This window comes from Furipterus horrens, unplaced genomic scaffold (genome assembly GCF_987537825.1).
Source record: "Furipterus horrens unplaced genomic scaffold, mFurHor1.1.pri manual_scaffold_1, whole genome shotgun sequence".
Lineage (NCBI taxonomy): Eukaryota > Metazoa > Chordata > Mammalia > Chiroptera > Furipteridae > Furipterus > Furipterus horrens.
Window position 1 is genome coordinate 109,934,360 of NW_028327171.1, and position 20,481 is coordinate 109,954,840.

A 20,481-nucleotide genomic window follows, 5' to 3' on the forward strand; every position below is an offset into this window, starting at 1 on the left:
AAAGGTGAATGGAATATAATTTTCATTTTTACTTCACCCCCATTGCTCTGCTACCATCATTTGTCCCACTCAGAATACCACATTCACTTGACAGTCATTGAAATTTCTTTTCCTCTACATGACTAGCCCAAAACTGAATATCCATCTGCCATACTGGACATATTCGCAGCTGAGCCACCCTACAGTCTCCTCAAACTCATCAACTCCGCCACCCCTGCAAAAGAAAAAAAACCCAAACCAAAACAACAAATAAAACCCATCTCCTGGTTCCCCTACTTTGTAAATGCATTACCCATTCAGCAACCAAAGGTGGAAACATGTAGCCCCTGAATACTGCTCTCTACTTGGTTTTAAAATTGTTAGTGTTTATGGAGTCCTCTATTTCAGTACTCAAGAAACTCAGTTACTAAGACTGCAAACCCTATGGGTTTCCCTTCGGTTTATGCTGGGTTGCCACTGGGTTCTGAAGTATGAATCTGGTCAACCGTATTAATCAAGTTCTTTAATGACACATACAAGAAAGTAAGTCTAAAATCCCTTTTACAGTACATAAGACCTTGCATATTTGTCATCTTAGTTTTCGATTTTCCAAATATTCTCAATAGGTTTTAGTTACACTACATAACCCAGTTGAATTGTTCCTCAAATGTCTTATTTTGCATAAAACTTGTCATTTCCTTTTTCTGAAATGTCTTCCCAAATATTACAAGTTTAATTTCTTTATGGTTCTAAAAACCGGATTCTAACTTGTGGTGGCTTCGAAATGCACTGCTTAAATCTGATTAAGAGTGTAACTGACCAATGGTCTCAAGCTGCTTCTTAGCAACCACGTTGTTTGCCTAGAGGAGAGGTTGTATTTCCCAAGTGCTACTGGTAGTCAAATTAGACTGGTGTTACAAATACAAGCTCTTTTCTGACAGCAAATTTAGCTTGAGAATCACCACTGGATTAAGCAACCTTTCTTAGATTGGGTGTCAGAGGTACCCAATCCTTTCTTATGTATCTCTCCTTCAAAGGTCTTTCACATCCAACTCCAATACATTTTTGGCATGCCGATTGTTTCTTAGCATCTGCTTATTAGAGAACCCAAATACATCAGTTTGGAAAACTATTTCCATGTTATGTGAAGACTTGTTGGTTAATAAAAGGACTAGCTGTTACTGCATCATCTACAACTACCTTGGTTCAAACTCTCATTTCAATATTTTGAGGTTTAAAATATTCTAAAGTCCTGCTTAATTTCCTATTTAAAATCAGTCCTATATTTACATTAACACATGGAGCCAAATAAAGCTACACTAACAAGGCAACACTGATCCGAACTCCCAGCATCACAGAGGTATGTGCCACTATTTTCACATTTTCAACTTAACCAGTTTTTCACTGACTCTCAATATGAGAGGCAGTTACCAGAATATTTAATAAAATGCAGTACCAAAGTAGAAATAAAAATGTTACAGGGAAGTTGTAGATCTATTTTGGTGTGCAAATCTATGTGTCATAGTGCATACCTGCACTAGCAAAAATAGTTGGCTCTTGTACTTCCTGGAATATGTTGTCTCCTCTATTGTCTAAAAGCTTATCAGAAGCTAGGTTTAAGTGCTCCGTCGTTATAAACCTTTCAAAGTACTCCCTTCTCCACTGTCCCCCAACCAATGTTTCATCACTACGAACAGCCCTCTGACTTCTTTTATACCTGATAACTGCCACCATTTAAGCACACAGGAAGTGAATTTCAGGCAGTTATTTTCAAGCCACTTAAAAACATGAGAACAAATCCATTTTATCCACTTTTTAAAAATGACTTTATTTACTCATTTTAAGGAAGGGAGAAAGAGGAAGAGAACCACTGATGTGTGAGAGAAACATCCACCTGTTGGCTCCCCTTTGCATCTTGACCAGGGACAGACCCTACAACCCATGTATGAGCCCCAACCAGGAATCCTTTGCTTTGCCAGAGGACTCCCCCAACCAACTGAGCCACACCAGTCAGGGCTGTTTATTTACTTTTCAGTAAGTTTAAATCCTTGAGGGGTACAGCATCTGGAGAGAGAAAAAGAACATATTGTCATTTGGTACATGTTATATATAAACTTAAAAATATTAACACAATATGGATAAATTTCCCATTGTCCTATTACTGTACTCATCTGAAAGGCATCCAATGACATGCAGGTGGGCAAGGAACAAAGTTTTATAGCCTTCAGCTTTCAGGCAAACACATTTTGAATAAGAACCATTCTGGGAGCACTGAAAGTTCATTTAATTTTGCTTATTTTAATAACAATAAAATACTTTCTTAAATGCTCAGCAAGGTTCATAAGTACTCCATGACCTCAAGACTATGGCCATGACTATTAAAAATAGGTCCTAACTAAAGAAAACAAGTGCTATTTTAGAAAACCACAGGATCTGGAGTCAAAGACTTGGGCCAAAGTCCTGGGACCTAGAAACATGAACATCAGTTTTCTTCTACAAAATAAGACTACCACTACCTATTCTAACAAAACTGTCATGAAGAAGAAATGAAAAAATATTAAGAATTATGCCAGGAAACAGAATGTTTTTAATTTTCTAGAATCTACTTCAGTGCCAAATAAACTTTTGCCAGAAAATTATTCAGTTAAAGACTATTTTCCTCCTATGCAGCTTTAGCAAAATCTGAAATATAGGCATGATTCATAATTTGCCTTCACTTTCCTTCTAACACCAAGAATCTGATGTTCCATAATACATTTACACAGAGCCACTAATTTTGCAGCATAATTACATTGGTGACATCTTATAATCACAATAGTTCTTAGAGGTCCAAGTCCAAGGCCTTAAGCTTAGTTTGACTCAGCAGGGTGTCATATTGCTAATAATTGTACTTACTACACGGATTCTGTGTCCAATGGCCTTAGCAGGAAGATTGCTTCGGAATTTAGCACGAACCATGCCACTGTTTCCATGAGCACGAGTTACCTTTCCCCAGATGACTCTGGTTTTGTTTGGTTTACCACCAGGAGTCACTGTGTTGCTGATTTTAAAAGGGAACAAGAACCCAAGCAATTAGTACTATAATGTGGTACAAATTCAAAGTGACATCTAGACCAGTGGCTCTCAACCCTAGTTAACCACTTAAGTCACCACTTAAAACCCCAGGGCATCACTCATTCAACAAATACTTGGGTACCATACCTACTATATGCCAGACATTTTTATAAACATTATGATTTTGGAGTTTTGTGAAATATAGCTGTTTAGAAAACATAAATCCCTTGCAGAGGATAACCAAGTATATATAGCCTTTAGTTACACATAAATATATAGAATGTAAAATAAGAACTGCAATACTGAAAAAGAATGGGGGGGACACAAGTAGTTTGAAAATATTTGTGTTTAAAATTTTAAACACCCAGAAAGACTTCACTGAGAAAGTAACACTAAAACAAAAACTGAGGAGGCTGTGTCCCTTGCTTGGGGAAAGGCAGAAGAGACCAAGCAATAAATCCTAGCTGGATTATGAATAGAAATAGGAAGCCCTGAATGTGTAGGGTCTTTATTTAAAGACTTTGATTTGGGACTTGAGCAATGCACAGATGACCTGACATAATTTAAAGGATCACTCTAGGTGCAAGAGGAAAGGAGGAGGAAAACATGTACTCAGAGATTTTAATTGGTCTGGAATTAGATCAATGCTCTAGTGACTTAACACCTTTAAGCACGTATATATAATTTCAAGTAATCAACAAGATAAAGGTATGCGAAAGGTGCTCTATAGTATCTGAATGAAGAATGAGAATACTATAAACTTACTTCTTTGCTTTGTACACATAAGCACATCTCTTGCCTAGATAGAATTCAGTTTCATCTCGAGCATAAACACCTTCAATTTTAAGAAGAGCTGTGTGCTCCCTCTGGTTCCGGAGACCCCGTTTATAGCCAGCAAAAATGGCTTTGGACCACAGCCTAAGACACAGGAAAATATGTATCAACCATAAGCTATTATGGTATCTCATTTCACTTCAACAATCAATATGATTTGACCTGTAATGAACCCTACCCAAAAGTTATTTATAACAAACATCTAATTTCCACCCCCACTAGTTTAAAGCTTGCATTTAGTCAGGTCTGTGCCTAATAAACATAAAAATAAAAAACAAAGCAATTGTACTAAAAACGCGTACCTCCCAGACATATTTGTCGCTGTAGAAGTCCTGTTCCCGGCAAGCTTTAAAACAAATCGAATCTGTTTAAAATCTTCCAACGCACGTTCGCCACCTAGTTCCCTTCTCGTTTCTTACACCTGTTAGACAAACCATTTTCTGATCGACACTTCGCGTTAAGAGTATGGGGAAATGTAATCAAGCCGTAACATCTACGTGAAGCGCAGTCTGGCAGGATATTTGAACCTCAGAGAATGCCTGGTAGCTAAGCAAACTCCAAAATGAAACGGAAGTGGCAAGACTGTACACTAAACCCGCTGAAAACTCCTAAAGTAAGTCCTAAGAAAATTTATGCCATGATCACTGCAACTTAAAAAAAAACTCAAGGTGTCAGAGGAGAGCCGAGAAGACTCGAAAGAGCTCTTCTTTCCCTTCCCCTAAAGCAATGAATGAAAACTGAAGAAATTTAGACATGCAAAGCCAGGTAGGAGGGGAAGCAAATGGAAAGGACCCAGCCAAAAGCAGCTACTGTCTCAAAAAGGTAAATGCAGACGGACAAAGTGCATCTATTTCACTCCCTTAGGGCCCAGGAAGCACCTATGATTATGGTACTGGAGTACCCGCTCTCAGGACGTCAGGGGACCAGCACCATCAATCTTCCATCTCTTCCATCCTGTCCTCCCTGTTGCTGAATTCACAGCAATAGATTTCTGACAGGGCCTCCGTGCCACAGCAGTGTCTCGCCGAAATATGTGGTGGAACCCACTCCAGTTATTTACCCCCAAAGATTAGCAGCAGGAATTTAACTCACCTCCACAGGCGCCAAGATGGCGAAAAAAGGGAAGTCAGGCCCCTCCGCGTGGCCTTGTGGGATAAACACCTCTTCGCCCCACCCTCAATTTAGGCATCTTCCGCAACTGCCAAAAAGAAAACCTTAGAGTCGTTTTCTGACTGAAAGAAGCCACATTCAAGAGCACGCTTACAGTTTTTTCCCTAAGTCATTTCATCTTTGTAAGCGGCAGCGTGTATTATTTTGGAAAAAGGGGAGGCAAAAGTAGTAGCCAGCTAAAGAAGACGCAAAGGACCCACAAAGCTACGCGTTGCCACAGAAACACCTTGGGTTTTTGCGTCGTCGGTTATGGTAAGTGGAAAAAGTGTAGTCGGGCTGGAGGAGGTCCCCCAGCTTCAGGTACTCCAGACTTGATTCGCCAACATGGAGATAACTTTCCCTCATACCATGTGGGAGTCGGGCGAACTGAGACTCTCGGATCCTAGCCCGGAAGAGAAAGGCCGGTAGCAAGGAGGGAGGAGCTCTTGTTTTTACCTTCTTCCTCCTCCCTTCACTCCTTCCTTATACTCCTATATCTCTTTGCAGAAATGACTTAAATGTTTTTTTTTTTTAAGACTTTATTTATTTTTAGAGAGAGGGGACGGGAAGGAGACAGAGAGGGAGAGAAACATGGATGTGTGACAGATACATCTGTCGGTTACACCGGGGCCTGGCCTGCAACCCAGGCATGTGCCCGACGGGGAATCCGACCACTGACTTTACGGTTCGCAGAACAGCGCTGGATCCACTGAGCCACACCAGCCAGGGCCAGCAATAACTTAAGTTCTTAGTTCTATCATTTGTTTTGTCCTCGAGGGTAAGGACTGCCCTGAAAAGGACTTACTCCTTAAGAGAGAGAGAGAGAAGTATTTATTTATTTTTAGAGAGAGAGGAAGGGATTGGTGGCCTCTTCTACAAGTCCTAAGAGAGGGACCGAACCGCAACGTAGGGAAATGCCTTGACCAGGAATCCAACCTGTGACCCTGGAAGATGCCAACCAACTGAGCCACACCGGTCAGGGCAAGCCTTATTCCTTTACAAGAAAAACTCATCCAATGACCAGGCAAACTGTCGGGGTGCCCAGCATCGAGCCTAGCACTGTGCACACACATAATAGGTCTTCAGTAATTACTTCTGGAGACTAGCATCAGCTAGATTAATGGATGTCAGAGATTCACATTTCCTAATTATTGCACATTTATTTGGGTTAACTGATGGATTTATTTATTTTTTGAACAGTTTATCGAATGACTCCCATGTCCCAAGCTTCGTGGTTAGCTGGGAGGACACTGCAGTAAACAAAACAACAGAAATCTTTGCCTTCATAGAGCTTACTTTCTATTTCTAGTAGAAGGAGCAAGATTATCAGTCAAATATATGGCACATTAGAAGGTAGCGTGAGAAGAGTTAAGCAAAGAGGACTAAAAGGAGGCTTTTAGCCCTAACTGGTGTGGCTTGGTTGGGTGCCCTTCAGCTAAGCAAAGGGTCACTGGTTTGGTTCCCAGTTGGGGCACATGCCTGGTTTGTGGGTTTTGTCCCCAGTCGAGGTAACCGAGCCACGTATCTCTCCCTTTCTTTCTCCATTCCCCTCTCTCTAAAAGTAAATACTGAAATCTTAAAAAGGGAGTCCCTTTTACTCTTAAATGGGAAGCCATTTGAGAGTTCTGTACAGAGGAGTTACTCAAGCTGACTTTCATTTTAACAGAGTGACTGTGTTGTGATTGACAGGAAACAAGGGCAACACTGTGAAGATCAATTAGGAGGCTATTGTAAAGATCTTGATGAGAAATTATGGGTGTAGCACGAGGTGATTAGTACTGGAATTCTGAAAATATTTTAAATGTAGCACCAGATTTGTACAAATACTTATTGAGTGTAGTGCCTGAAACTTAGGATACAATAGTGAGCACCATTATCATGGTTCCTGATCTCATGGAACTTAAACAGTCTAGTGGGGGAAACTGACATAAATATTACAGATTGTAAAGAGAGCTCTGCAGGAAAGTAAGTACAGTGAGTCCTTGAACAGAGGAATCCTGATCCAGCCAGATGAGTCAGGGAAAGTGTCAATGCAGAAGGTCTTTTCAAACTGCAGGTGGTGGCCAATTAGGTCATAATTATATCCCTTTCTAAGCAAAATATGACAAAATAAAAAGTACAGAATGTATCACACATGTTATAGGTAAATTGTTTTATAAAACGTTTTCAGTAATTTGCGTGTGTGTGTGTGTGTAGTCTGCCCAGAAGGTATCCAGCTGTGTAATATGAAAAATAGAGACATTTATTGAAGAAAAATCAAAATGCAAGAAACATTGTACATGGGGCAATGACACCTCAGACCCCTTTAAAGTAGGCACCTTGGAACCTCACACAGTTCTCCCAACCACCATCAGCTGCCTGAATCTCATTGACAGTCTGAAATCTTTCCTTTCAAAGGTGATTTTAGTTTGGGGGAAAGCCAGAAGTTGCAGGGTGCCATAGCTGGGTTGTAGGAGATCTGAATCACCTGGGTGATTGGATGTTTTTCAAAAAAACTGCATGAGACATGATGCATGAGTAGATGTGTGGTTGTGATGAAGCTGCCAATCACCAGGCACCCATAGCTGCGGCCTTCTGAATCATCCGAATAGTTTCTGTGGAGGAATGTTCAAGCTCAACACAAAATTTGATGCAGATTTGTTGCTCTACTTGCTTAAGTCATTCAGTCATCATGAATGCAACAACCACACAGTACACATGCTCACTCAATGGCATCTACCACCCCCACTGAGTAGTACAGTGAAATTGTCATTATTCACACATGCACATTCCAGTCCACTCTCCTTGGCTGCCAGGTTATATTGATGTCACATAAACCATTCTCATTACATTAACATTGGTTGAACTTTTTCCTGGCAGACCTCATATACTGTATATAAAAATATATGTCATTGTAGGATTTGTGTCAGTGTTATTCTAGAAGGAAAGAGTTGGCAGAGTTGAAGAGAACTTAATAAGGAATTTGCTTACAAAGATGTAGGCAAGACTGAAACTATAAGGGATAATGTAGTCTCCAGGCACATGGGGAAGAAGTTACCTGAGCCCACAAGAGAGCAATATGGAGAGGATTGCCTGACAGGAGCCATGACCTTTGGTGATCTGGCAGGGAGGGAGCTGGGGGAATAAACACCTGACCTCACAATCTTACACTTTGAATTTCTTTCGGAATCTCCCATTGATGCATATGGATCAGTCTCAGGGTGCGGAAAATGGTGGACATGGATCTAGAGGGGCAAAAGGCAGATACCTAGCAAAATGCCAATGATTTAAGCTGCCACCTGGTGGGATCAACAAGATGAATATATCAGGGGAACAGAGTAATCTAATTAAATACTTTAGTAATCAGAATAACAGAAAAGTAAATCCATTATATAGAGATTACAAATTTAAAAAATCAGAATACAATAAAAATATGAAAACCATGTTGTATATTAATTTCCCTTAAGAAGGGACTCAAAGATTGCATTTATCTGCCAATAATTAAGGTAGTGGCACAATAGACTTGCACTACATGATAGTTCTTCCATCTCTAGGACTTTTCTAATAAGCAAAAAGGAGATAAACCACAGTTCTTGTAATTCTTTAATTTTCTCTGAATAGAAGAGCATAGAACTAACTTAAATGCCACTCAGTACTCAAACTAATCTCAATGTTTTCTTCCTATTTTAGGTTATTTCATTTTTATGAGATTATAAATGTGCCTTGGACATTAACAAAACTAACTTAAGAAGAATGGAAGGGTATGTCCAAAATTTCAATTTGTTTTGTATATTTGTTTAAATGATCCCTTATGTTAAATTTCTGTGTATTATCTAATGATCTGTAACAAATTACTCCAAAATTTAGCTACTTAAAATATAAACATTTATTATTTCACAGTTTCTGGGGATCAGGAATTTGGGAGCAGGTTAGATGCATGGTTCCATCTTGGGGTCTCTCATAAGGTTGAAGTTGGCTGGGGCTGCAGTCAGTCATCTGGAGACTTGACTGGGGCTGAAGGGTTAACTTCCAGGATGTCTCATTTGTAAAGTTGGCGTGTTGATGCTGGCTGTTGGCAAGAGGCCTTAGTTCCTCACCCTCATGAAACTATCCACAGGTCTGTCCTTTTGACAAGGCAGCTGGTTTCCCACAGAATGAGAGATGTAAGAGAGTAAGGTAAAAGCTGCAGTGTCTTTTATCACCTAGCCTCAGAACCCACAATATCCTTTTCATTACAGTATCCCTCAATGTGGGGGAGATTACAAAAAGGCATGAAGATGAGAATCGTATGGGCCACCTTGGAGGCTAGCTAGCACATTCTGTTTTTCACTAATCATGACATACTTGTTTAACATTTATAAAGATGTTGCTAGAAAAGAAGTTAATTTTAGTTTAAATTCAAGTTGGTTAAGCATAGTCAAATTGCATGGAGTATATAACTTTCTTAAACAGTAAGTAGCTTGCCTATGGTTGGTCAGAATGTCACTGAGAGGTATTTAAAATCATATACAAGCTCCTACTTTTGTTCTTAATCTTGGTTATATTATATGACAATATCGATTTCACCAGAGCCAATGTACATGCTGCCTGTGCTTTTGAATTTAAGTAATTTTAAAACATTTGGTGGCTGACTTATTTCTTCTTTATTCTTTCTGCAGAGGCCAACTGGAAGCCTCAAATCTTCCTCCAAAAACTTGGCATTCTGAGGTGACTGTGTCAGTGACAGGCAAACCACATGGTGTTGTAGAAAAAGAAGAAATAGCTAAAGAAACAGACATAGATATCATCCCAGAAGTCACAGAGCCACTCTGCATTCTAGATGTGCTGAGGATCTCTGCAGTTCTGGAGGACACCACAGACCAGCTCTCTATTCTAAACTATATCATGCCAGTTCAGTATGAAAGAAGACAAAGTGCCAGCATGGTATATATATGCTTACTATTATTTAATCTCTTTTTTTCTTTTTCTTTTTCCATCATTTACAGTACTTATGTCATTTAATTACACATGGGAAATAGCATCATTATCTCAGATAAAGGGCTATATAATAATTACCTGACATGTAGACACTCTGTTGGAGTGAAATAGCCATAGCTCAAGGTACATTACCAGTCAGAATGTCCTTGTCTCTCAATATGCTGGCATTATTCAAAAGGCCTATAGATAAATTGGTGTAAATACGGTATATGCACCGAGGTCAGACAAATTACTGAGTTGCCCATTTATATTTCTCAGCTGCTAAAAGCTAACTGATACTAGTGGGAGGAAATTGAACTGCTGGACCCTCTAAACATTGCTTTAATCCAAAATGACTTTGTTGTCATTGCAGAATACGTTGCACTCTGCCTTTCTGAATAGCTGCCACAACATTGTATCATCCTTTACATGTTCAAAGATGTCATGGACTACTCAAAGCACTTACTGGGTTATCAAAAAACTCAACTTGGTAGTGTGCAAAAGCTTTTTAAATTCTTAAACTCTTGTTAATTTTAATAACTTAGGTTGTAGACATAAAATAAAAATTTTAAATACAAATACATATTTATTGGTAGCTGGAGATTGTTGGAGAAAGCGGCAGCCGTCCGAGCGAAGGCGACCACGACGATGGAGCTGCTTCTGGGAGCCAGGATCAGCCAGAGCGCGTCACCTGTTGGCGCTGTGGTGATCACGCAGGTCCCGCCAGCCCGCTGCGTGTTGCCCTGCACTGCAGCGGCCAGCACGGAACCATGGCTCTGCTTGTAGTGCTTCTGTCCTTGGTGGTGGGTGTGTTGGGGAACGAGTTTAGTGTATTAAGATCACCAGAGTATGTCGTTTTCCGCGATGGAAATTGGCCTTTGTCAGGAGAGCAAATCCCAGATGTGGCTGCATTAGCCATGGGCTTCTCTGTGAAAGAAAACCTTTCTTGGCCGGGACTGGCAGTGGGTAACCTATTCCGTCGTCCTCGGGCTACCATTATGGTGGTGGTGAAGGGAGTGGGCAAACTCGCTCTATCCCCAGGCAATGTCATTTCGTACCCTTTAGAGAATGAAGTTCCTTTTAGTCTTGACAGCGTTGCAAATTCTATTCACTCCTTATTTTCTGAGGAAACGCCTATAGTTTTGCAGTTGGCCCCGAGCGAGGAAAGAGTGTATATGGTGGGGAAGGCAAACTCAGTTTTTGAAGATCTTTCAGTAACATTAAGAGAGCTCCACTATCGCCTGTTTCAAGAAAACTCTGTTCTTAATTCACTTCCCCTCAATTCTCTAAGTAAGAACAATGAAGTTGATCTGCTCTTTCTTTCTGAACTGCAAGTTCTATGTGATATTTCAAGTTTGTTGTCTCGACATAAGCATCTAGCCAAGGATCATTCTCCTGATTTATATTCACTGGAGCTGGCAGGTTTGGATGAAATTGGGAAATATTACGGAGAAGGTTCTGAACAATTCATCGATGCTTCTAAGGTCCTTGCTGACTCTTTGCAAAAGTTTGCAGATGACATGTATAGTCTTTATGATGGGAATGCAGTAGTGGAGCTGGTGACTGTCAGATCCTTTGACACATCCTTTGTGAGGAAGACAAGGACTATCCTGGAGGCAAAACAAGAGAAAAGCCCACCAAGTCCCTATAAACTTGCATATAAGTATAATTTTGAGTACCCAGTGGTTTTCAACATGGTACTTTGGATAATGATCACCTTGACTTTGGCTGTGATTATCATCTCTTACAATATTTGGAACATGGATCCTGGATATGATAGCATCATTTATAGGATGACAAACCAGAAGATTCGAATGGATTGAACTTTCCTTATGCCAAAATTAGAAAAAGCATTTGGAAATTTGCTGTTTTGTGAAAGTAAATCATTTAGTGTAGTTTAAAATAGATAGTATACTTTAAATTTTAAAAAGAAGCAAATTTTGTTTTCTATTTTGTGTGTGCCTCAAGTTGTTTTAGAGTAAAGTATGGTATTGACATGAATTGATTCGTGTGATACACTCAATATTGTAATATAACCATTAACTGTAATTTCATTCCATTTAGTATTTGAAAATAATGCACTGATATAAATGTAGAACACTTAGAATAGTTTGTGTTATTTATGTTGAGAAAATGCACTTAATCTATTAGAGAAGCTTATGAATGCTTAACTCCCTTACACAGGATAGGTGAAAATGATATTTTGGTTGTCATATACTATGAACCATGGTAAATGTCTTAATTTGATGTAAATATCTTTGAAACAAGAGGTTTTTAACTTTAGAGCAGCCCTAAACTGTGAAAGTGCATATACAGTCACTTAGATTTGGAACTGCATCTAATTAACAGAGGATAGCTGTTTTTTAACCTCTTCTGAAAGTTTGGTGATCCAGATGGTCTAGTGTGGTTAGTAAAAGTCCTACATTGATCTAAGAAGAAAGTGTCTTTGTGAAGTTATAAATTCTCATAATTATACACATAAAAACAAATATTTTGGGGAACATCTTGGAACATGAATATAAAAATATTTTTATTTCAGTAACTTTTCCCTCTGTGTAAGTTACTATGGTTTGTGTGATTAAGTGCAAGTAGATACTCCCTATCTTTCATGTGGAAGTGGACCAATGTCTATAAAGAATGACAACGTTACTAATGATTCCTCCAAAGCCCCCAAATACATATTTATTAAATTTAGCAAAATTACATTATATAATTCGTACAGAAAGTATTCTTATTTTTGATTCTATGACAAATGAAAACTGCTATATAAATGAGAGGATAAATTGCTTTCTATGGTTAACAGAAAAGAAGTCAAAGCTTTTTTAAAACTTTCCAAATTTATACAAGATTTTAATAAAACACTAGATTTGGAGTCAGGAGACCTTTGCAGTTTAGTTGTGTGCTATGATCACTTCATTTCGCTTTTAGTTTGCTCACTTGTAAAATGTGATGGAGTTTTAACTAAAGGGTCACTTCCAATGCTAACATTCTATGAGTTTTGGGGTAGTTTTAAAATGACCTTAATAGATATTGTAGGATTACAACAAAATAATTCCCTTATCAATCTATGGATGGCAAAGAGATTGGAAACCCAAGAACTCAGCCTTTCAGTGCTTTTAAAATAATACTCTAATTCATAAATTAAGATAGTTAACAAATAGTACTGAAGAGACTAGTGTTTCCTTCCTACCTATTGTCTCCTTCAGTAAGGATCAAAAATAAAAGGATATAAAGTCTTATAATACTTACCAATGATACTTTTAGGCATAAAATATGGTAATTTGCCATAATAGAAATTGAAGAAAGAATGAAAAACCCAAATTTATAAACAGCATTCAGCCGTAGTCACCACTCCAATAAGTAAAAGAACAAAACTCCTGTGCTGTTTTGTTCTTTTTAGTTACAGTGATGTTTACTCATACAATTTTCTGACTTAAGTAGGGGTTCTGCTTATGATTTTATAGAGGTATAAATAATAAAGGCTTTCACTCTTACCTTGAGTATCATAATTTTAAAAATTGTGGATCTCAAAATATTTTTTTGTTTTACTTCATAGTAGTATAATTGTTGTAATTGTTAATTTTACTGTGCCATTAATCTATATGGCATAGTATATACGTTTTAAAGCCTTAGTATGTATGTGGATTTTTTCCTCCAAAGGCTTTACATTGTTTAGCCTTAAAATAACCTTGGGGTGAAAGGTTATTATAGCATCATCTCTTTTTTTACAGCCATTATTATAGCTAAGTCAAGTAGATTTTCATTTGTTAGACTCAAGAAACGGAATGATGAAACTGTACTAATATTCCAGACTATCAGAAGTGGGAGTAATTGGACCTAAGTTTGGAAAGAGACCCCTTGCAGAAAATACTGTTATCTTTCCCTGAGGGTCTAATACCTTATTTTGTACATAGTGTGTGCTATATAAAAATCTTTTTTAGTGGCTGGACTAGATAGAACATTTAGTTAGTTCCTTAAAGTTCTTCTAAAAATTCATATTTATTTCTAGTAATCAGTAAATCAGTTTGACACATTTGCTTCCTTTTCCAGATGCCTAAGCATAGAGGTAGAGGAAGGATGGTTAGGGCAATCAGTAAAACAGAACTTCTTAGGCCTTACATTTCCCCTTTATTTCATAGACAATAATCTAAAATAATAATCATCCAAGTACTGAAAGTTTTCCTTATGTTCAGATTAGTTTCCGTTTAATTGCCAAAATTCTGTGGCTTTTTTTTTTGTAGTCAATCAAATAAATTTTGATTTAAAGGAATATTTTTAAATTTATTTCTTATTGAAGGCAGCAATTTGTTTTGTCCTTGCCTACAAATGTTTCCCTCCGATCTGAATCTCTGTTTTATCATTTATATAAAGAAGAATGTTGTTCAGTCTGTATTTATTAACCTTTTAAGGATAGTTTGGTGTTCTGTTGTTTTTTTTTAACATTTCTAAGCTAGTTGAAGTTTTGCTAAAGAATGCTTAGGCTTTAGGTATCAATATGCAGACAAACCTTTCTTCTGTGCATGGGATCAGCACAAGAATTTAAATAAATCATAACAAATGTAGAACTTAAATGATTCTGTGTACTTTTCTAAATGCTTTATGTATATTGATTTACTGTACCCTCATAATAACTCTATAAAGGCAGATGCTATTCTTAGACTAATTTTACCAGTGGGGAAAGTGGAGGCATCAGGATATTAAATAGTTGCCTGAAGTTAATATAGTTTAGTAGGAGATAGGGCCACAATTCAAACAAGAAAGTCTTGTTTCAGAGTGCATATGCATAGTCACTATGTTATATAGCTTTTCCAAAGTTCAAGATTTCAGCCACAGATTTAATAGGAATCATACGTAAAAAGACATGCTGTTCCTATAGTTCACCCCTTAGTATTCAAGTTTGTATCTAAAAAATAAAGTATTTTGGCCCTGGCCAGTTAGCTCAGTTGGTTAGAGCATCGTCCTGATGTGCCAGGGTTGTGGGTTTGATCCCCAGTCAGGGCACATACAAGAATTGACCAATGAAGGTATAAATAAGTGGAACAACAAATCGATGTTTCTCTCTCTCTTCATTGCTCTCTCTCAAATCAATAAATAAAAATTTTAAAAAGTATTTTGGCTTTTCCCCATAGGACCTTTGAAAAATACTATCAACTTATGCTTTTTGGTATGATTTCATTTTTTTTTTAAGATTTTATTTATTTATTTTTGAAGAGAGGGGACAGGAGGGGGAAAGAGAGGGAGAGAAACATCAGTATGCGGTTGTCTCACATGCCCCCAACTGGGGACCTGGCCCACAACCCAGGCATTTGCCCTGTCCGGGAATCAAACCAGTGACCCTTTGGTTCACAGGCTGGCACTCAGTCCACTGAGCCACACCAGCCAGGGTGGTATGATTTCATTCTTCATATTTCAAATTCATATATGTTCAGTGAATATTTGAGTCTACTGTACCCTAGGCATTGGTCCAAGTAATGAAGTTATAAAGATGGCCACATTTACTTAATATCCAATCTTATACCAAAAATAATTTGAGGTGAACCAAGATCTCTAAGACACTTGTGCATCTCTTAGAATTTACAATCTAATGGAGATATTTATACAAATAATTACAATATGGTAAGTGGTTGCTAATAGATTTTACAAACAACTTTACCTTTGGTCTTAGTCTGAAAGTTTACCAGGTGATAAGTTGGGGATGTTTACTAAAGGCAAGAAGATAAAAACAGCAGGATAATGTAGCTCGGTGTGGCTGAGAAGTAGGGTGATTTTCTTCTAGCATAGAGTACAAATGGAAGAAAATGAGGTTGAAAAATGTAGGGAGAGACCCTCATACAGCTTTGTTTTTCTCGCTCTTTAAAATCTGTTGTACATAAAAATCATTTATTGTTTTTAGAAGAAAAACAATGAAATGAATTCAGAAGAAAAAAGCTTGGAAAAACTTCCAGTAGTCTTAAGAACCTCAAAAATATCAAGTGCATTCTTGCCTCAAGAAGAACCCAAGTTGCCAGAAATCAGACAGGGAGGCCAATTTGCCAACAGATTTAACAAAATGCAAGATTTTGTCCTCAAAAAACCTACAAAGCAGACCATAATTACTATGGAGACACTGAAGAAAATACAGATTGATAGGTAAGGAAGGAGAGCATGTTTGGAAATGTAACCATGTATTTCTAGATGGATGAAGAATGGGTAGGTACAAGGGTGGCTGGCTGCTCTCTTCTCTTATGGATTGGTCCTTAGGTCCAAAGTAACTTCTTATATTAAGATTAGCTAAAGACTGCCTAGAGGAAGTGTGATACAATTGAAATTATGGGAACAAGTATTGAGTCTTTGTGATTTATCAAAATGAGAATGATAGCAACTTTGCAACATTACTGTGGCACAAAGTGGTTGCTATTGTGATGCTTTATCCATTAATAAGAGACAGACATCAACAAATTATACAAATTTCAGCTATGTTTTAATCCTGATGTTTTTCTTTAATTTTATTGTTTATGCTATTACAGTTGTCCCAATTTACCCCCTTTGCTCCTCTCCCCCCAGCCCATCCTCCTATTCCCACAGTCAATCCCCACACCATTGTCCATGTCCATGGATCATGCATATAATGTTCTTTGTCTAATCCCTTTACCCTCTCAACCAGTCCCCACCTCCCCTCACCCTGCTTACAGCTGTCAGTCTGTTGCATGTTTCTGTGCCTCTGATTCTATTTTGCTCCTTAATTTATTTTTTTCATTAGATTCCAGTTTTAAGTGAGATTATATGGTATTTGTCTTTCATTAACTGGCTTATTTCACTTATAATCCTGATGATTTTTTAAAGGCAGTCTTGCTTTGACTGGTGTGGCTCAGTGGGTTGGGTGTCTTTCTGCAAACTGAATGGTCACTGATTCCAGTCAGGGCACATGCCTGGGTTATGGGCCAGGTCCTCGGTTAATCCATGTTTCTCTCCCTCTCTTCACCTATCTCTAAAACTAAATAGATAAACTCTTTAAAAAGGAAGGCAGTCTCAATTTCCATTGTCTTATTCATTTTTTTTCATTGTTGTTGTCAACTGACTTGCTAACAAAAAAAGTCTGTTAAATTTAAAAGAGGATATAACATTATGTTAAGGATTTTTGGTAAATGAGAGCTTACAGTAATTACCTAGAGCCATTAGCCAAATCCAGCCTGCAGTCTGTTTTTGAAAATAAATTGTATTGAAATACATCATTGCCCATTTGTTTCCATATTGTGTATGGCTATTTTCATGCTACAGCAGTAGAGAACTTATGGCTTGCAAAGCCAAAAATATATACTGTTTGTTCCTTTACAGGGAAAGTTTGTAGACCCTGCATTAGAAGATCAATGTCTCGTTAAAATCAATCTGGCCCAGATTTGCTGACATGACAGAGGTGTCGTGCTTACAAACTGCCTGATCTAGTTAATATCCTATGAGGCTCATAGCTTTTCAGTCAGTTTCTTGGCTTTAGTATACTTAATTATTTAGAAAAAGATTATTGCATTTTTTAATGTGAATTATTATTTATAAATTACTGTGTAACATAGTAAGTGTAATTTTTGCTGATTCTGTATCAGAAAACTAAATAACAGTTTAAAATTTTTCCACTTAAAGACTAAGAGTCAGGAAACCTGGGTTTATGGTTCTAGTTTTATCTTAAACTAGCTATGTGATTTGGGCAAGTCATTCCACTTTTCTGAGCTTGGGTTCACTCATCTCTAAAATATGAGTGTTTTATTAGCTCTTTCTTTTTTTTAAATTTAAAATAATTTAACTTTTTCAAAATTATGAACTATTTCAAAATTGAAGAAAAATATAAAGAATAAAATAATGAATACTTATCAAAGTAACCACCAAATCTTAACATCTTATCATGATTGTGTTAGAGCTTTCTATTGTGTTGGCCAAAAGGTCCATATGATTTTTTTCCATAAAATAAAAGACATTTTTCATTTTCATCAGTAACTTTAGATTTAGGTATTTTGAGTATGTTGACTATCTCCCACATAGTATATAACGTTGATTGTTTTCAATTAATGTCTCTATTTGTTCGCTATCAACTTCAACTGGTCTACTCAACTGTGGAGCATTGTCCAGCGAGAAATATCCAGCATGAAACTTCAGAAACTACTTTTGACATATTTGATCAGTCACAGCACCTTCTGCATACACTGCACAAATCTTTTTCTGTGTTTCAGTTGCATTTTTACCTTTCTTGAAATAATAAAGCATAATCTGCCAGAAATGTTGTGTATTTTCTATCATCTTCAGTATTAAAATGGCTCTACAAAAGTTAACCAGTTTTGATGTGTTTTTTTTAAATGCACGCTAATATGACAGCTGTCACAATACAGTCTAACAAAATTGTTGCGGATGTGGTTAAAGACAACTAAGTGCTACTAGAGCCATCTTACGGAAAATAACAAATGAACTTTTTGGCCAAACCAACTGTTTTTTTAAATAAAATAACTTCAGATTCCATGGAAGCCTCTGATCCCTGTCCCTCACTCTTCCCCCAAAGATAAATTCTCTTCTGAATTATTATTTTGCAAACTGTGACACTTTTATTATGTGTGTTATTTAAACGATAAATGTAGTTTTACATGTTTTAAAATTATATTATCGTACTGTACGTTCAGTGTTTGTCAGTCCTTGGTATGTGCACGTTTTCAGGTTAAGAAAGTTATATTTCTAATATTCTAAGAGCTTTTGTTGTTTGTTGACAAATAAGTGTGTGTCGAATTTTGCCAAATGCTTTTTCTACATTTATTGCAAGAATCATGTAGATTTTCTCCTTTCGCCTTTATTAGTGTGACGAGTTCTTTCATATATTTTCTAATACTACTCTGGCATTCCAGAAATAATTCCAACTTAGTTATGATGTTCTTTGTGGATCTTAATTTGTCTGACGTCTGTAACCGTTGTGAATGTAGGGAAATATGTGTCTTATTAACTTATGTTTTTTTTCTCCTTACAGGCAGTTTCTCAGTGATGTGATTACAGATACCAGGCAGGAGTTGCAAAATTCAGGCACTTTCACCAATCTCCTGAAATCTTTAAGTGAAGAGAGGGAAACCAAAATGCATTTCTATAATGTCATTGCCAGGTCAGAGTAATATTAGGCTTATTTTCTTTGTTGTATTTTAAAGTACTATAAAACTTACCAGAAGTCCTTGATTTCTAAATCAAATAAAACTTGTGCTTCCCAGGGAAGATAACTAGAAGTCAGAAATGTGGGTTCTATTCCTAGTTCTGTTGGAACAATAATTCAGATTTCTGGGCTTCAGTTATCTGTATGTACAATATGTCAAGAATATGCCACAGTAATCTTTCTTAATACCAAGTTCACTGAAAATTCCTGAACAGTAACAAGTATAGTAAAAAGCATGCCGAAGGAAGTTTTCTTTTCCTGAGCCTTTTAACTAATTCCAAAGATTTTTATGCTTTAAGAAATCCAACACACTTCTGGCCAAGACAGAGATGTAAATACACACACTGCATCTCCTCACAACTAAGAAAGAATTTACAACCACTTCAAAACTTAAAAAAACCCAGAAAATCCAGGAAATTAAAACTACAGGGAAGTTCAGCAAAGAAATAAAGAAGAAATAATCAGCCAGAAAGGTAGGAGGGGTGGAACTGGGATGGAGAGAAAGAGGAGCGGAGCAGCGGCTGCAGGGGTGGTTCTTGGCCGGCAGGTGGCTGGCGGGCACAGCTAGCAGTACAGTGACTGTGGCCGTGGCAAAAAACAGTCAACCAGCTTAAATCTGAGAAGCAATTCTAGCCCCAAACCAGACGGATCCCAGGCCCAGACAAGATTGCATAGCTTGCAGTTCCAGTGCTGGGGAAAATAGAGCCGCATTGCTTCTGACTGTGAAAGCCCAGGGGGGGTTGGGGCGGAGGAAGACACTACCAATCTCGAAAAGAAGGCAGCTTGCTTGGTATGGGAAGGGGGAGAACTGCCTGGAAAAGCAGTGGCAACTGGTACTGTTCCCTCTCAGACCACCCCCACATACAGCACCAAAATGTGATGAAACAGGTCGCCAGCACTAACAAATACCTAAGGCTCCGCCCCCTGTAACGTAATAGGTGCATCAGCCCTACCCAAATCACAGAGGCCAACACAGAAAGCTATCAAGATGAGGAGACAGAGAAGTATGGCCCAGAAGAGGGGGCAGATCAAGGTCCCAGAGACAAAACTAAGCAACAAGCAGATAGCAGACCTAACAGATGAGATAGCAAATCTAAAGGATGCACAGTTTAAGGCACTAATGATAAAGATGTTTACAAACTTGACAGAAAAGGTTAAACAGGATGAGGAAAGAATGAAGGCCATCCTGGGTGAAATGAAGGAAAATCCACACGAAACAGGTGGCAAAGGAAAGGAAATCAGGACTCAGATAAATAAATTGGAACATAAGGAAGAAACAAACAGTCAACCAATACAGAAGGAGGAAATGAGAATTGAAAAAAAGGAGGAAAGGCTTAGGAACTTCTGGGATAGCTTTAAATGTGCCAACATCCAAATCA

At 37.8% G+C, this 20,481-nt stretch overlaps 2 protein-coding genes across 4 annotated transcripts in view; one reads left to right on the plus strand and one right to left on the minus strand.

Annotated features, from left to right (window-relative positions):
• Positions 1-1,777: 1,777 nt before the first annotated feature.
• Positions 1,778-5,040, minus strand: RPL35A (ribosomal protein L35a). 2 transcript variants are annotated; one of them, XM_090277860.1, is made up of 5 exons: positions 4,960-5,040; positions 4,170-4,288; positions 3,799-3,951; positions 2,875-3,019; positions 1,778-2,043 (listed from the first exon to the last, which is right to left on the minus strand). In XM_090277860.1, the coding sequence occupies exons 2-5, from the start codon at positions 4,178-4,180 to the stop codon at positions 2,020-2,022; spliced, it is 333 nt and encodes a 110-aa protein (XP_090133986.1). In that variant the 5' UTR covers positions 4,181-4,288; positions 4,960-5,040; the 3' UTR covers positions 1,778-2,019. The 2 variants fall into 2 exon arrangements, with proteins under 2 accessions (XP_090133986.1, XP_090133994.1); XM_090277868.1 differs by lacking the exon at positions 4,960-5,040 and adding an exon at positions 4,746-4,928.
• A 37-nt stretch (positions 5,041-5,077) lies between these two features.
• The window catches only part of DRC9 (dynein regulatory complex subunit 9), a 69,339-nt gene continuing 53,935 nt past the window's right edge, over positions 5,078-20,481 (plus strand). The window contains exons 1-4 of one of the 2 annotated variants that reach the window (XM_090277840.1): positions 5,078-5,289; positions 8,686-8,756; positions 9,654-9,918; positions 10,548-12,058. In XM_090277840.1, the coding sequence (XP_090133966.1) occupies positions 8,749-8,756; positions 9,654-9,918; positions 10,548-11,774 (1,500 nt within the window). In that variant the 5' untranslated portion in view covers positions 5,078-5,289; positions 8,686-8,748 and the 3' untranslated portion in view covers positions 11,775-12,058. Of the gene's footprint in view, positions 5,290-8,685; positions 8,757-9,653; positions 9,919-10,547; positions 12,059-15,844; positions 16,081-18,928; positions 19,058-20,481 lie in introns of those variants that run through there. The other variant, XM_090277847.1, reaches the window with a different exon arrangement.